At 35.6% G+C, this 13,892-nt stretch overlaps 1 protein-coding gene across 1 annotated transcript; it reads left to right on the plus strand.

Annotated features, from left to right (window-relative positions):
* The first annotated feature begins 1,828 nt into the window (after positions 1-1,828).
* LOC120118785 (kinesin-like protein KIN-5D) lies at positions 1,829-13,265 on the plus strand. The gene is made up of 7 exons (XM_039138764.1): positions 1,829-1,981; positions 2,067-2,150; positions 2,260-2,462; positions 12,451-12,552; positions 12,633-12,742; positions 12,851-13,002; positions 13,095-13,265. Exons 1-7 carry the CDS (start codon positions 1,895-1,897, stop codon positions 13,263-13,265), a joined length of 909 nt encoding a protein of 302 aa, XP_038994695.1. The 5' UTR covers positions 1,829-1,894.
* Positions 13,266-13,892: the final 627 nt, after the last annotated feature.

The raw sequence follows: 13,892 nt of genomic DNA on the forward strand, positions 1-13,892 counted from the left end.
GAGAAATTTCTCTCATTGAACTTTTCAATGTCAAATTTTGTTGCCATAGCTTCTATTATTGATAGCTCTCACTATTTCACTATCGTGAATAGTTCTCTAGAACCTCAAAGAATGGGTAATACCTTCTTATTTTCTTATGTTGGAGGATCCACCTTTTGGTTGCAACCACAAAGACAATAAGCAGATATTACACACTCAAATCTGGCTCTGATACCAATTGTTGCGGAAGACGGCTATCGGATAGAGCAAAATCGCAACTGATAATTTGAGAAAATAAAAATAAAGATAAAGAAGACATAAAATTTACGTGGAAAACCCCTAAATAATATAGGGTAAAAACCACGGGCAACGGTAGAAGAACTTCACTATGAGAAAATAGGAATTACAACATCTCTCGATCTACCAAGGAGAAAACAATGATAATTCTCTCTAGATAAAAAGGAGAAAACAACTCTCAAGAAACTCTCTAAATTCTCTCTAGTATTGGAAGAAAGCTAGAATGCTTTGGGATGATTTTGAAGCTAAATGAGCTAAGGTATTTATAGTTGAAACTTAAGGACTAATTTGTAAATACCCTAAAATACAATAACTAAATGTGTAGTTGTACCTTGCTAATTTTCAACCATTTTAGCAGCCCAATTTGAACCAAAATAGCATCCAATTTGGAAAAGATAGCCGCCGGCTACTAATAGCCAAAGAATTTGACTTTTCAACATGATATTGAAGATAAACATAGGCAAGCAAATGCAACTATTAAAGAGAAGGAATTTTTTATATCCAATCTTCTTAAATCTGGTGAGTTGGAGGTTGCTTCGGCAACTTCTCTTGTATGAGCAATTTTCCCCTTTTCTTTATTTTCATTTGGATGGTTGTTCCGTCACTTTTATCTTTTTAGCGTGAATTCATGCTTGCTTATTTAATGTTTATGAAACTAAATATGGCCATTGCCAAAATTTCAGAGAAAACACTTGTTGACTGTGCTTTGGATCTCCGAGCAGAGCTCGAAAATGCGGCATCAGATGTCTCAGATTTGTTTTCAAAGATCGGTTAGTATCCTTCAGAGAACACTTGTTATAGAAAGACATGTTCCATAAAGATTTTGTTTTCCAAACGTTGTTTGGTTTTCAGAAAGAAAGGATAAAATTGAGGATAGAAACAAAGCACTTATTCGAAAGTTCCAGTCCCAGTTGACCCAGCAGCTTGATATCTTGCACAAGACTGTGTTAACTTCTGTGACTCAACAGGAGCAGCAACTCAAACGCATGGAAAAAGATATGCATTCTTTTGTATCGACAAAGTCAGAGGTATTGTTTCAACAGCTTAGTTGAACATATTCAGGGACTTGATTGACAGCCTCTAATAGTTTATCCTTTGTATGCCTGCAGGCTACAGAAGAACTTAGAGGAAGATTAGGGAAATTGAAGAGCACGTATGCTTTGGGTGTCAAAGCTTTGGACAATATAGCCTCGAAACTTGATGAAAATTTTGTTTCAACGTTGGGTGATCTAAATTCTGAAGTTTCTAAGCATTCGCATTATGTGGAAGATGTAAGCAGTATTCTGATAGTTTAGTTTTTAAGTGAACATTTCTTTTCTACTTCTCCTTCTTATAATGTTACTTATATGGTTCAGTTGTTCAAAGGAATTACTTCTGAGGCTGAAGCATTACTTGATGACCTTCAAAGTAATCTTTACAAGCAAGAGGAGAAGCTAACTGCATTTGCACGACAATAGTACGAGGTTTATATCTTTATGCTTTGTGTCTCAGCTATCAGTAATTTAGAGGTGTTGGTAGTGGACTCACTTCCTTCTATTTCATCTACAGGCACACTCCAGGGAAGTAGACAATGCAAGGTCAATTTCTAAAATAACTGAATTTCTTCGAGACTTTAGACATGCATGCAGCCAGGCTGACCAAAGTTGTGGAAGAAGCACAAATAATGAATGACAACAAATTGTCTGAATTTGAAAAGAAGTTTGAGGTACTTAATAGTTCTTAACTCTGACAAATTTTCTTTCTTAAAGCTGGTAACCATTAAGTTCAATTCAAATCTATGATACATGTAGGAATGTGCCACGAATGGAGAGAAGCAAATGCTACAAAAGGTGGCAGAACTGCTTGCATTTTCAAGTGCTAGGAAGAAAAAACTGGTACCTATATATATAACTGCTGATTTCAATATTCATATGAGCTGAGGGTTCTTGATCTGTGTTTGATAACTATTTTGGGAATAAATTCCTTTATTTTTTTTCTTTTTAGGTCCAAATGGCAGTCCATGATCTCCGGGATAATGCGTCCAGCAAAACAAGTGAGCTACAGAAAGAAATGTCTACCATGCAAGAGTACACTGTTGTTAAAACGGAGTGGAATATTCACATGGAAAACACAGAATCCCATTACATTGAAGATACTTCTGCTGTCGAAAGCGGAAAGAAAGATATGCAAGAGGTTCTTCAAAACTGGTACGGGTTGTTTTCTTTTTATTTTTTTTCCTGGTTAAGTAATTTCTTATTTATCTGAAGCAAAGTTTTGCTTCAAAGCTTGACAAGGGTACGTAGCCATACTACATTGCATTCAAGTACCTATTCCCCAATCAACAATAAAAAAGGCATTAAGTTGATCAGTCTATCTCTAGTTGCTTGAGTGATCAACCGAAATAGCTCCACTAGCGATCAAGTCATTCTTCTCTGAAGTCTTCCATTGCATTCTTGCTAAATCATGTAATTATACAAGTTCTAGGAAATACAAAAATATACAGCCGAATCCAAAACTACCTGCCAAGAGTCATGCTGCTTGTGTTTAAGTAAGCTCTAAGAATAAGCCAAGCGTCATGCTGCTTGTGTTTAAGTAAGCTCTAAGAATAAGCCAAGGGTCATGCTGCCTGTGTTTAAGTAAACTCTAAGAATAAGCCTGTAGAAATCAGAGTAATTCTCTGTACTTTCATATTATTTTTAATAGGACAGATTACATATTTATATACAAATTATCTCTCTAAAGTAGGAAACACTTAAGAAAGGAAAAATACTAATCCTAGGATGTGATCCCTTAAAATAAGGGATTGTATAAATATATGTACAAAATCCCTTAACTAAAGGAATGTTATCAAATCATAACAAATCATATCTCTATAATTCCTACACTCCCCCTCAAGCTGGAGAATATACATTGTATAATCTCAGCTTGAATAGGAATTTATTGAAAACGGGCTTTGACAAAGCCTTAGTAAGAATGTCTGCAACTTGTTCTTATGAAGAAATGTATGAAAGTGTGACTGTCTTTTTGTTAACTTGATCAACTATAAAATGCCTATTAATCTCAACATGCTTTGTCCGATCATGTTGAACTGGGTTCTTAGCAATTTGAATAGCAGATTGATTATCACACAAGACTTCAAAGTGATCATATTGATTAGTGTCAAGTTCTTTCAGTAGGTTAAGTAGCCAAATTCCTTCGTATATCCCCAATGCTAGTGCTCTGAATTCAGCTTCAACACCACTTCTTGACACGACAGATTGTTTCTTACTTCTCCAAGTTGTAAGGTTACCCCAAATAAATATGCAGTAGCCACTAGTGGATCTCCTTTCAGTAAGGTCTCCGACCCAATTAGTGTCTGTAAAAATTTTAACAGTTTTGCCTTGTGTCTTCTTAAACATTAAGCCGTGTCCTGGAGTTTTCTTCAAGTACTTGAGAATTCTATTTGCTGCTGCCATATGCTCTTCAGTAGGATTAGTCATGTGTTGACTTATCACATTTACGGGAAAGACTATATTTGGCCTTGTCAAGGATAAATAAATTAGTTTCCCAACTAATCTTTAAAATTTCTCTTTGTCTACTAAGGACCCATCTTCTTTGCTAAATTTCAAGCTTGCCTCCATTGGTGTATCAATCGGATTACAACCAAGAAAACCAGTTTCTTTGAGTAAATCAAGTACATATTTTCTTTGGTTGATTACAAGTTCTTCTTTTGACCTTGCCACGTCCATTCCTAGGAAATACCTTAGCTTTCCCAAGTCCTTGATTTCGAATTCCTCATTTAACAACTTCTTCAAATTGCAAATCTCTTCTTCATTATCTCCGGTAAGAATTATGCCGTCCACGTACACAATAAGGATAGCTTTCTTATTTGTAGAAGTTACCTTGATAAAAAGAGTATGATCGGCGAGGGACTGCTTATAGCCGTTTTTCATAATGACTTTAGTGAACCTCTCGAACCAAGCTCTAGGTGATTGTTTTAATCCGTATAGAGACTTGTTGAGCTTGCACACCTTGTTACTTCATTCAACAGACTTTAAGCCAGGCGGCAACTTCATATAGACTTCTTCTTCTAGCTTGCCATTAAGAAAAGCGTTTTTTACATCAAGTTTGTATAATTTCCAATCGTAATTTATAGTCAAACTTAAGAGTACTCGAACAGTATTCAGCTTCGCCACAGGTGCAAAAGTTTATGTGAAATCTATCCCATATGTTTGCGTAAAGCCTCTGGCCACTAGTCTAGCTTTGTATCGTTGAATACTACTATTGGAATTATACTTTACAGCAAAGATCCATTTACAACCAACAACCTTTTTTCCTTGAGGAAGGTCCATAACGGTCCAAGTAGCATTTTTCTCTAGTGCACAAATTTCTTCTTCATCAACCCTTCTCCATATTGAATCCTTTAGAACTTCAGCTATGCTTGAGGGAACCTATTCTTTATCCAAGTTTGCTGTAAATGCTTGAAAAGACGACATCAATGAATTATAACCAGCAAATTTTTCAATAGGATGCTTGGTGCATTGTCTAACCCCTTTTCTAATTGCAATAGGGAAGTCATCTAGAGTAGGGGAAGTGGACTTACAGATTTCTTCTTATATTTCGGTAGCTGGACCCAAATCCAATTCTCGGCAAGCATCAGATTGCAAAACAGCCTCAGGAATATGTTTTCTTTTCCTTGTATAGACACGAAGTTGTTTGATTAGTGATGTTTGTGGAAGATTTTGAATGGGAGTAGGTGTGTTTTCAGGAAGGGTGTTTAAAGTAGGTGTGGGTGAAGTAGTGATTGGTACTACAAATGAATCAATGGGAGTAGTTATAGGTGACAAATCTGTAGGTAAAGATAAAATTGGTGGCAATTATGAAGGTTGAGAATGAAGAGTAGGAGGAGATACCTGATGTGGCTGAAAATCCTTCCATGTCTCCCCTGAATTTCAGCCTGAGTGAAATAGGGATCCTGCTCATAAAATGTTATATCCATAGTGGTAAAAAATCGTTTAGAATGAGGATGATAACATTTATAACCCTTCTTAAGTGAAGAATACCCAACCAGTACACACTTTAATGATTTAGGATCTAACTTGGACTTATTAGGAGCAATGTTTTGGATGAAATAGTATAACCAAATATTTTAAGTGGAAGAATGGAGGAGATAGGTTTAAAATGGGGAAAGTATTGCAAAAATATAGATTGAGGTGTTTGCAATTGTAAAACCTTACTAGGCATTCGATTGATTAAATATGTGGCAGTTGATAGGGAAGCGGTGGCGGGTTAATGAACGTTGCTCTTGTTGAAGAATCAAACCTAGAAAGCTCTAGACTCGATTAAGAACAAAGGGGATGAATAGGGGAAGGTGGCAGCAGTAACTAGGATTCTTTAGGGTTTCTTCAAGGCAATAAGATTAAAAAAAAAAACAAAAGATAAAGAAATTGAAAATAAAATAAGATAAGATAATAAAGAATTCAAAAGATCTCCCTTACGAAGGTGGACGGTAAAGATGATTGATGGTGCAGATGGATTTCTGGAAAAATAGATGGATAAGTGTCCTATCGAACCCTCCTAGTCGCAATGAAAAGGCAAACTCGATAAATGGCTCTAACCAACCCTCCTAGTCGCGATGAAAAGGAAAATTGGAGTGTGAAGATTAATCTCCCTCACAAGAACTTGAAAGAACTCCAGGAGAAGAAGCTTCGAAGGCACAAGGCAATCAGCACTTGCAAAAATGAACTCACGTTGTATTATTAATCAAAGAAATCTTGAATTACAAAGTTTAATGAAGCTCCTTATAGGGGCTGAGTTCTAAAGGTCCTAAATAATTAATGAATAAAATAATAAACTAAACATATCTTAACTCTAATTCCTAATAAATAATAACTAAAGATAATATTTTTAACCCACCTTAATTCCTATAAAATAATAAATTTAATCCTAAAAGATAATGCATCATCCTATATTAAGTTATATTACAAATAATCAATAAAATATTGAAAATTCGTAATATTTACAAAATCCCGTATAAGATTTTCTGCATGCACCGTCTTCAGTAAAATAACCATATCTTGAGTTCCCGATATCGGATTGATACGATTAAACAACCGTTGGAAAATAAGACGTTGTATCTCCAGAAGACATATTGACTAAATAATATCAGGATCCATTCAAAAGTCATCGTAAGTCTGCTTCTGTTTGATATTCTTTTCCAATGCTTGACGAGTGGATCATTTGGAAGAGTTATTACTTCTTCCTTTGATGTGAGCCTTGTGATGCATGTATCATCCTCCCTTTCTTCAAAAGATTAACCTCGAATCTGAAACATTAAAGCCCTTCCCCCACTCCTCAAAAGGATTCGTCCTCGAATCTAAAAATCCAAGAGAAAACTTAGATGTTTGAAAGGAAAACTTGTGAAACATTTACCAAGATCAATGTGATGTGTCTTTATGCGTTTCAGTCGAGGCTTCTTCTTTGTAGGAACTGATTTCTTGTAGTCTTGAAATCCCCTTTTGCATACAAGTCTTGTAATCTGATGTTTAGGTTGAAATTCAACATGGTGTCGACCACTGTTTGCTTTCTGTATGATTGCTTCAGATAATTCTCTATGGTTTTTCGTGTGTGGTGAGAATGAGTGTTTAAAAACCATGTCAATTGGTTTGTTAAAGTAATCCTTAGTCTCCTAAGTGTGGTTCATGAATTAAGATTCTCGTAGGAATTTTTGGATTGTAGAACCTGTTTGCATCGTCTAATGTGTTTTGCTTACACACTTAAAGGAGTTGTGTTTAGTATGGATGACAACTTCACGAGCCTTTCCTTGTAAGAGGGAGAAGAAGTTTGTTACAATGTCATTAAAATGAGTAATAAAATATTTACCTTTGGACTCCCGTAAATCGTGACTCTTCATTGATATGGCATAGTGATTAGGGCTTTCAGGTGGTAACCCGTCAGGAGGGTCACCTAATATTATTCGACAACTCTTGGCTATGGAAGATGGTGTGGGCCAGTCTCGTGTTGCTTTTACTATTTCATCATTTACATGGATTTCCTGTGCACGAACTATAAAGCCTGTAGAGTTGTTCAAATCATGTTTCTTCATTAAGATGGCGTCATGACTAAGGCTTTCCTGGATATAGCCTTTTTGTAACAAATCCAACTCTTTGGTTTCTTCGAGATTGTATGTTTGACGAGGTATGATATAACCTTGAATTAGATTGGTTTGGCATTGTTTTCCTCTTTTTCAGTGGTAGTTCATTAGGTAGACCACCTAACACTTCTCAAAAATCCTGTAAAAGAGATGAAAACAAACTAGGCAAATCCTTGTTAATGTTAGAAATCGAAATAATTTATTCCCTAAAGCAAACAAGGATGCAAGGTTGTTTGTAAATAAGGTTCTCTCTCAATTCTTTTGTGCTCACACATAGATTTTGAGTCACTCATTTCTTCTCACATTTAGGTTCACTCATCTCCCATGGGTCATTATTCTTTTGGTTTTTATAACTAGTGACCTCTTTTACTTTTGCCTCTTTCTCAACTTTTTCTTTTTTTGCTTTCCCTACCTCCTCACAAATTATTATTTGATCTTTAGGGACGGAAGTGTGTCATTCTTTGCTGATCGTTCTTTCTCCTTGTCAGGTTTGTCATCTCTTAGCTTTTTTAGAGAAGATGGAGTAGAAGACGAGGAAGGATTTGAAGGATTACCTTGGTAAGAGGATGAAGTACCTTGGTAATGTTCTCGGAATCTCCTTTGGATTTGTACTTCGATTGTCATTGCTTTCTTTAGTGTATCTTCAAGGTTTTCGTACCCATGGAGGTCAAGAAGATCAGTGATGTTTGAGTTCAAGCCGACAACGAATCTTGGCACAGTGACTTCTTCCTTTTTCGGTTATGTTAGCCCTATTGAGTAAGGACTGCATCTCCTTGTAGTAGTCTTCAACTGAACTTCTACCTTGTTGAAGTCGGTGTAGTCGTAGTTTAACTTCTCGTGTATAATGTGTCGGTAGGAATCGCTTCCTCATGGTTTGTTTGAGGTCGGTCCAAGAAGTGATTGTTGGAATTTGGAAATTCTGGATCTTTTTCCTTGTTTGCATCCACCAAGTTTGAGCATATCCTTCGAATTGCATGGTTATGTGGGGAACTTGTTTAGCTTGGGGGTAGTCATGGTATGCGAATATGAGATCAACTTTTCCTTCCCAATCGATGTACCTGTCCGGATCGTTGTCTCCTTTGAAAGACGGGATCATGAACTTTGGTTTTTCAAAGAGTTCAGGTGCTTGGAAACGTGGTTGTTCTCGCCTGGGTACCAAAAATTCAGCATTGTTTAGTCTTGGATTCTGGTTTGGTAGATCCAGTTGTGGTTCTTGTCGTTCTCTCACGGTATTGGTAAGTTCATCAAATCTTTCAACTTGAGTCTTGAGTCGTGAGTCGTGCAAGTGCGGCTAAGATAGCCGTAAGTGTCTTGTTGTTATTGTCACACATCCTAAAATCATAACACTCGAAAGAAAATTTTAAAGTAAAATAAAAATAAAAGAAAGAAAATTCAACAAAGCAAGAAACCTCACAAGTCACTCCAAGAAAGTAACACAACGAGAGGCAAGTAAGCCGATCTTGTACTCTTTAAAACTCACTTTACCAAGTAGTCTTCCACAGTTCGTATTGGAGTTTTATTACTAGCAAAGGCGATGAGAAAAAACCTAAAAGCTCTAAGAGGCCAAACAAGGTTAGACTCCAAGAGAACGAGAATGCAAAGAAGGAAGAAGTATGCAAACTCTTTAGTCCTACTAACACAAGGAAGATAATGTGTTAGATAATGCAAAAGAACAATAATAGGGAAAAACAAAAGAACCTAAAGCACTAAGAGTAAAAGAAAAAGGGACCAAACCAGAAAACCTAGAAAACGATGGATCAACTTGAGCAACGTTTTTGAGGGGGTTACCGGTGTCCAAAAATTCTGGAAAAATTCTTGAATGTCATTAATTGCGTCAAGAAACCACCTGTAAAATTTCATAACCTAATACCTTCAGTAGTATCCAGTAGACTCTGTTGAACGGTGAGTCCTCAAACAATCTGTTTTTCTTGATCGCTTTTTTTGAAGTTGTTCTTGATCTCCGAAAATTCTGATTTTTTGTGTGAATGATATTCAATATATGAAGTTGCAATATGAAAATTTTCACCATAAAATTTTTCCTATAGAATTTTCAAGAAATTTGACAATATTCTAGACCGAATCTGCCGATAAAACTTGAATGATGTATTTGAAGGATCTAATGAACTCTGATCGAAGTGAATTTTTGACTGGAGATTAAACTTAAGACGAATATGATATATGGAGAAAATCAGTCCTAAATACCTTTGTTTACAATTTTTTTTTAAATTTTAGCTTTTTTGTTTTTTTGTCTTTTTTGAAAAAAAATAGCAAACTAACAAGAAGGATTTGAATCTAAATTAAAATTAAATAAAAATAACCTGAAATGATGAATCTTCTCTAAACTAGCTCTGTTGGGGTACCTTGACGGTGTTGTGTGCAAGAACAAACAAGATTGCTTGCTTCTTTCCAAGAATCGGCCCAAATCTGATACCAATTGATAGGGAAGCGGTGGCGGGTTAATGAACGTTGCTCTTGTTGAAGAATCAAACCTAGAAAGCTCTAGACTCGATTAAGAACAAAGGGGATGAATAGGGGAAGGTGGCAGCAGTAACTAAGATTCTTTAGGGTTTCTTCGAGGCAATAAGATTAGAACAAAATAAATAAAAGATAAAGAAATTAAAAATAAAATAAGATAATAAAGAAATCAAAAGATCTCCCTTACGAAGGTGGACGGTAAAGATGATTGATGGTGCAGATGGATTTGTGGAAAAATAGAAGGATAAGTGTCCTATCGAACCCTCCTAGTCGCAATGAAAAGGCAAACTCGATAAATGGCTCTAACCAACCCTCCTAGTCGCGATGAAAAGGCAAATTGGAGTGTGAAGATTAATCTCCCTCACAAGAACTTGAAATAACTCTAGGAGAAGAAGCTTCGAAGGCACAAGACAATCAGCACTTGCAAAAACGAACTCTCGTTGTATTATTAATCAAAGAAATCTTGAATTACAAAGTTTAATGAAGCCTCCTTTATATAGGGGCTTAGTTCTAAAGGTCCTAAATAACTAATGAATAAAATAATAATAAACTAAACATATCTTAACTCTAATTCCTAATAAAATAATAATAACTAAAGATAATATTTTTAACCCAACCTTAATTCATAATAAAATAATAAATTTAATCCTAAAAGATAATGCATCATCCTATATTAAGTTATATTACAAATAATCAATAAAAATATTGAAAATTCGTAATATTTACAAAATCTCGTATATGATTTTCTGCATGCACCGTCTTCAGTAAAATAATCATATATTGAGTTCCCGATATCGGATTGATGCGATTCAACAACCGTTGGAAAGATAAGAGACAGACGGTCGTATATCCAGAAGGCATATTGACTAAATAATATCAGGATCCCATTCAAAAAGTCGTCGTAAGTCTGGTTCTGTTCTGATCTTCTTTTCCAATGCTTGGACGAGTGGATCATTTGGAAGAGTTATTACTTCTTCCTTTGATGTGAGCCTTGTGATGCATGTATCAGAAGTTAATAAGGCTTCCTCCCACAAATATTTTGGAACATTAGTGGTAAATAGAAGAAAACGAGTAACTTCAAGGAGGTGTCTATTTTTTCTTTCGGCAATGCCGTTTTGTTTTGGGGTGTCAACACAAGAACTAATCTGAACTATACCCTTTTTCCTGAAAAACACACCCAAAGACTTAGAAAAAAAATTCACTGCCATTATCAAATTTAAAGAGTTGTATTTTAGACCCAAATTGAGTGACAACCATGTTATAAAATTGGGTAAAAACACCAGCAGTTTCAAATTTATCTTTTAGCAAATAAGTCCAAGTTATCCTACTGTGATCATCAATGAAAGTGATAACCACTTACAATTATCAGCATTCTTCACCCGAGAAGGGCCCCAAATATCACTGTGGATCAAAGCAAAAGGGTGAGAAGGCTTATATGTAGAAGGATAATAAGTTGATTTTGTATGTTTGGCAAAAGAGCAAACTTTTCAAGAATTTTGTTTGGCCTTTTATGAATGAATAGAGAATGAAAAACTTTTAAAAGATAGTGGAAACTAGGATGGCCTAAACGATAGTGCCATAACATAACATTATCAACTTTTTCTAAAGTGGTGAAAGATTTCGAGATTTCGATTTTAGTAGAGGCAGGAAGAATATAGAGACCATTCTGCAAGCTGGCCTTACCAATCATCTTCTTCGAGTTCAGTGCCTACAAAGTACAATCAATATCATTAAAAATTGCAGAGCAATGCAAGTCGGTGGAAATTTTACCAACAGAAACGAGATAGCAAACAAGATTTGGTACGAATAGGACATTTTTAAGTATAATCTGGTCATTGAGAATAACAATGTCATGTCCTTCTATTTTGCACAAGTAATCACCAGCCGTTTTGACAGCTTTACCAAAGGTTGGAAAAAAATTTCAAAACAAATCCGTATTACCAGTCATATAATCCGTAGCACCAGAATCGAGGATCCAATTAGGGGTCAACTGGGAGGAGAAAAAAATTTAGCATGAGGTTTACTTTTTGGTTCTTTCATGACCATATTACCTTTTGATTGAGCAGCAGAACCAGAAAAATTTTCTGGATTCGATGTGATCTCCGGAGTAGGAGAAGAAGTTGTGGACATCGTCTAGGTTGGAAAGAAACCGTAACCTAATCTGATACCATGTAGAAATCAGAGTAATTCTATGTATTTTCATATTATTTTCAATAGGACAGATTACATATTTATATACAAATTATCTTTCTAAAGTAGGAAACACTTAAGAAAGGAAAAATACTAATCCTAGGATGTGATCCCTTAAAATAAGGGATTGTATAAATATATGTACAAAATCCCTTAACTAAAGGAATGATATCAAATCATAATAAATCATATCTCTATAATTCCTACAAAGCCTCCAATGTTGCTTTGAAAATTGGCGCACAAAATAAACGATTGCTTGTTTTGGTATTATACCCACACAATAAGCATCCAAGAGAGAGTTGTAGTATGCGTTGTTTTTTCCCTTGCATCGATTTTTTGCTTCAAATGTTATTTTTTTAGTATGCACTGAACATCCTACAAAATAATTCTTGTTGCAGCATGAAGAAAGCAAAGATGAGCGCTCAACAATGGAGGAATGCTCAGGAATCCGTTCTTAGTTTAGAAAAGAGAAATGTTGATTCCGTGGATTCCATTGTTAGGTAAGCTTTATTTTCTCAGAAGTGTTCTAGAAAAATTTCAGGCATAGATCACTGATTTTTGTTAGCTTTATTCAATTTAGGGGAGGGATGGAAGCCAATCAAATTCTCCGATATCAGTTTTCCGGTGCCCTGTCCACTGCTCTTGAAGATGTAGACACTGCAAACAACAGCTGTCTAACATCCATTGATCGTAAGTATATAGATTCTCAAAAATCATGATCCAATTAATTCGAACCCAACCTAAACCAACTCAATTCGATCATAAAAAAAGAGAACTGATGAACAAAAATGCTGGCAGATTCATTACAACTTGATCACGGAGCATGCTGGAACATGAATTCCATGATCATTCCTTGTTGTGAGGGATTGAGGGAACTGAAGGGTGGTCACTACCACTTGACAGTAGAAATCTCAGAGAATTCTGGGAAATGCCTGGAGGAGGAATACATGGTAAGATGGTATAGAGTAAATGCCATCCGAAACAGAGCTTTTAAATTTAATAAAACACCTTTTTCATTTTAGTCGGCAACTCATAATCACAGGTGGACAACCCATCGTGTACAATACCGAGGAAGAGGGCATTTAACTCACCGAGCATGTCATCGATGGAGGAACTCAAAACTCCTCCATTTGAGGAACTATTGAAGCTGTTTTGGGAAGCAAAAACAGAAAAATTAGGCAATGGAGATGTAAAACACATTGGGGGAATATGAAGCAACATCAACAGCTCCACCATTGAAGGATTCCAGACTTCCACTCACTGCTATTAACTGAAATTGAATGGGAAAATCCAAGAGCAAGACAAATGCATAGGATATAGTATTATTATTAGTATAGTGGTGTGTACAGTGCGCAGATACAGAACCAGAATACGTGTGGTCTTTCCACTCATTGTTTGCTGAAAGAAATCAACTGGAACATCAACATGCACTAAACTCTTATATTTAATAGTAAAACACTGGTCTTTTTTTTAATTATTTAACCCCTATTTAGTTGTTCATGTTTGTTTTTTCCTTTAGAAGCTCATCCCGTAAAATTTAAATATACTTTGTTGATAGGCTTGTTTAAGTCGGGTATACTTGGATTGAAAATACTGCAACAATATCTTGCATTAGCTGAAAAGTGAGTTAGTCTATGAACAAGTTAGGCTACATACATTTATTTTTTAAGCAGTGGAGTAAATTTTAAGCAACAATCACCTTTTAACAAAGGTTAAGAAATTCTTACTCGTCTCGTGGAGGTATAAAATTTTACGTTAAAAGTGTAAATTTGACGTTTTCTTGAACATGACAAGGATTAAATTGTTCGGATTACTTGAGTGCATGACATATCAATTTATT

Source organism: Hibiscus syriacus, unplaced genomic scaffold, assembly GCF_006381635.1.
Source record: "Hibiscus syriacus cultivar Baekdansim isolate YM2019G1 unplaced genomic scaffold, ASM638163v2 tig00000991_pilon, whole genome shotgun sequence".
Classification (NCBI taxonomy): Eukaryota; Viridiplantae; Streptophyta; class Magnoliopsida; order Malvales; family Malvaceae; genus Hibiscus; species Hibiscus syriacus.